The following is a 2,854-nucleotide window of genomic DNA, read 5'->3' as shown; positions in this document are numbered from 1 at the left end:
CTTGCGTTTGGAGCTCAAATGTACCTATAAACACGAAACTAAGTCAGAAATGATAATGTTAAGAGAATAACTAAGTAAAATGTAGAGGAAATTGTACTAAAAACATAGAAAATATCATTCCGATCATCGTCGCACATTGTGCTCCTATCATGACCCGTGGAATACAATTGCTCTGCTTTGCTTTAATTGAAAAGGGGAATATCATTTTCATACTTTGTTTGAATAGCCAAGAAAAAAAAAAAGAATAAAAACCAATTGTAGCAATGTACAAGGTTCCAGAGACTAAATGACTTCTTAATGTCAAGCTTAGTGAAGAAGTAAAATGTAGCATATAGGAAAAATTACAGCGCTGAAACTTAAGTACATAGAATTAAAGTGTTGTAATTTAAAACACAACATTAATAGGAAAATCGCATTCCATCAAACAAGTGGAATTGGATTTTGGCAAGTTGCACGGTTATGACCTCCTTCACCGCATCTTGTACACTTTTTTCTAATTGCATCTTCTCCTACTGATGGAATTCGTACCGCCTTACGTCTTCCAGGTACTACTTGTCTTATTGGAGGTAAGACAATTTTGTTCTGCACGTCTTCAGCCACATCCCACTCACTTTTATTCCCAACTGGCCAAATAGGCTCTGCATACGCTAACATAAGTGCATTGGCTGTGTAAAATTGGGAGCACATGCTATACACTGATATTCCTTTAGTTCTACAGGCAACAGTTGCATGGGCACAAGGAAGTCGATCAAGATCAAACTCTCGACATGTACAAGTCATGTTATTTAAGTCCACTGTAAATGTTTGACTTTGATCATGTATTTGAAATGCATAGAGATCAATTGGAGACATCTAATGTATAATGAAACTAAAGTTAGCATGTTTCCGAATCGAAAATCAAATAATATAGTATAACAAGTACAAATATTATGACACTAATTTTTAGAATACATACCCGCATATGCGAACCACTATTGTTGTTTTTGTACACTTTGTCTTCTGCCCATTTGGTTAAGTGTGTATTAAGGGAGCTTGCTGCATCACGTCGTTCAACAAACCATTGTTGAAGCACCTCTCTTAGGTGATCCACTAAAGCAGTAATTGGTAGTTTTCTAGCATCTTTAAGCTTCGAGTTCATAGATTCAGCAATGTTGGATGTCATCATGTTGTATCTGTACCCCATAAAATGACCTCGTGCCCACTTATGACACCCAATGTCTTCAAGATATTTACAGACTTCTCCATCTTTTATTTTTCGAATGTCATCCATCAATGTATTGAACTCAGATACTTGGTACTTCTTTGTTGCTGTGTAATATAACTTAAGGATCTTCATTTTTTTGCCAAACTTTGATTGCAGGTTGTTAGCTATATGAAAGATGCAGACTCCATGATGTGCTTCAGGAAAAACATTATCCACAGCTTTGGCAATGCTTCCATGTCGATCAGATATAAAAATCAAGTTCTCTACAACTCCAATGGCCCCTCTCAATTTTGTCAAAAACCATGACCATGAGGCATCATTTTCCGAGTCTACCACCCCAAATGCCAAAAGATATATTTGATTCTCTCCATCTTGGCATGCAGCCACAAACATGGTTCCAAAGTACTTTCCTTTCAAAAATGCACCATCTATAGCGATCACGGGCCTCACAGAATCACGAAATCCTCTAATTGAGGCTCCAATTGCCATGAAAAAGTATAGAAAGTGATTCTGTTCATCAGTTTCTATGTGTGTTATTGTACCTTGATTTTTGCGCTCTAACATAGCATAATATGTTGGAAGTACAGCAAATGATTCCTCTGGTAATCCCCTTGCAGTTTCTAGTCCTGCTTCTCTTGCCCTCCAAGCTTTATTATAGCCCATATTAACTCCTAGTTGGACACGCGCATCATCAATGATATCTCTAGGTCTGTATATACGCGAGGTTCCTCCCTCAAACTTTGACTTGACATATTGACCAATTAGGGAGCTGCTTGCTTGTCGATGATCACGATGAATAATATCCAACGAACAAGAATGTTCATTATGAAACTTTCTTACTTCAAAATAGGCCAAGTCTTGTAGCTTTATTGCACGGAGTCGCCACTTACAGTTAGGATCCACACACCTAACTTCAAACCGATCACTAGCAGATTTGTTCACTTTAAACTCGTAATTCTTTCTTATTGCGAGCATGCCCAAATGTTGTTTCAAGGCTTTCTTACTCGGATATAACTGACTTACCAAAATATCTTCATTGGTGTCCATAAATGCAACATTGTCATAATATTCTATGCGCCTTCTCTTGCTACGATAAGAAGATGATGGAGCAGAGTTAGCATTCGTAGGTTGCTCAGTTTCAATTTCTACATCGTCCATTGGCATGTGGAAACTCATCTTCAAGCTCAGTAGAGAACATTGTTGAGACAACATCATCATACTGAAAAGATGGGTTAGGTCTACTATTCATGCCTTGATTACTTCCACTTACATATCTTGATAATCTGCGTTCCAGAGTAATCTATAATGGAATCTTGTTAGGTTGCACTGAGAGGCTGTCACACACCCAACTAGCTACATCTTCGTTGTCAACTATCTCCATTGTGTTGCACACCCCTAAGTTGTTCTTATATTGATAATGCAATTTCATTCCATATTGATTTGGACTAATACCAATCCGATGATATAATTCCTTCACAAGCTCTTGGTATGTAAAATTGTTTGAGACTAACATTGCTTTCGATTGATCACTTGTATATTGGGAGTTCACCCATTTCCCACCGTAATAAAGAACAACCATGAACCGATTCATTATCTAAAAGAAAAGAAAAAAGAAAGAAAGTGACCATGATAGTAGTCTAGCGTTAATAC

The 2,854-nt window shown here is 37.3% G+C and overlaps 1 protein-coding gene across 1 annotated transcript; it reads right to left on the bottom strand.

The window, feature by feature from the left end:
• Nucleotides 1–420: 420 nt before the first annotated feature.
• Nucleotides 421–2,362, bottom strand: LOC133737456 (uncharacterized). Its single transcript, XM_062165001.1, has 2 exons — nt 956–2,362; nt 421–852 (listed from the first exon to the last, which is right to left on the bottom strand). Exons 1-2 carry the CDS (start codon nt 2,360–2,362, stop codon nt 421–423), a joined length of 1,839 nt encoding a protein of 612 aa, XP_062020985.1.
• Nucleotides 2,363–2,854: the final 492 nt, after the last annotated feature.

This window comes from Rosa rugosa, chromosome 3, assembly GCF_958449725.1.
Source record: "Rosa rugosa chromosome 3, drRosRugo1.1, whole genome shotgun sequence".
NCBI lineage: Eukaryota > Viridiplantae > Streptophyta > Magnoliopsida > Rosales > Rosaceae > Rosa > Rosa rugosa.
The sequence above is the reverse complement of the archived record's forward strand: the minus strand, read 5'-3'. Positions and strand labels throughout refer to the sequence as shown.

Coding starts and splice junctions, on each gene's coding strand:
- LOC133737456 (XM_062165001.1), bottom strand. CDS start 2,362: ATGGACGATGTAGAAATTGAAACTGAGCAACCTACGAATGCTAACTCT. Junction 853..955: donor ATAGTGGTTCGCATATGCGG/GTATGTATTCTA, acceptor ATTATACATTAG/ATGTCTCCAATTGATCTCTA.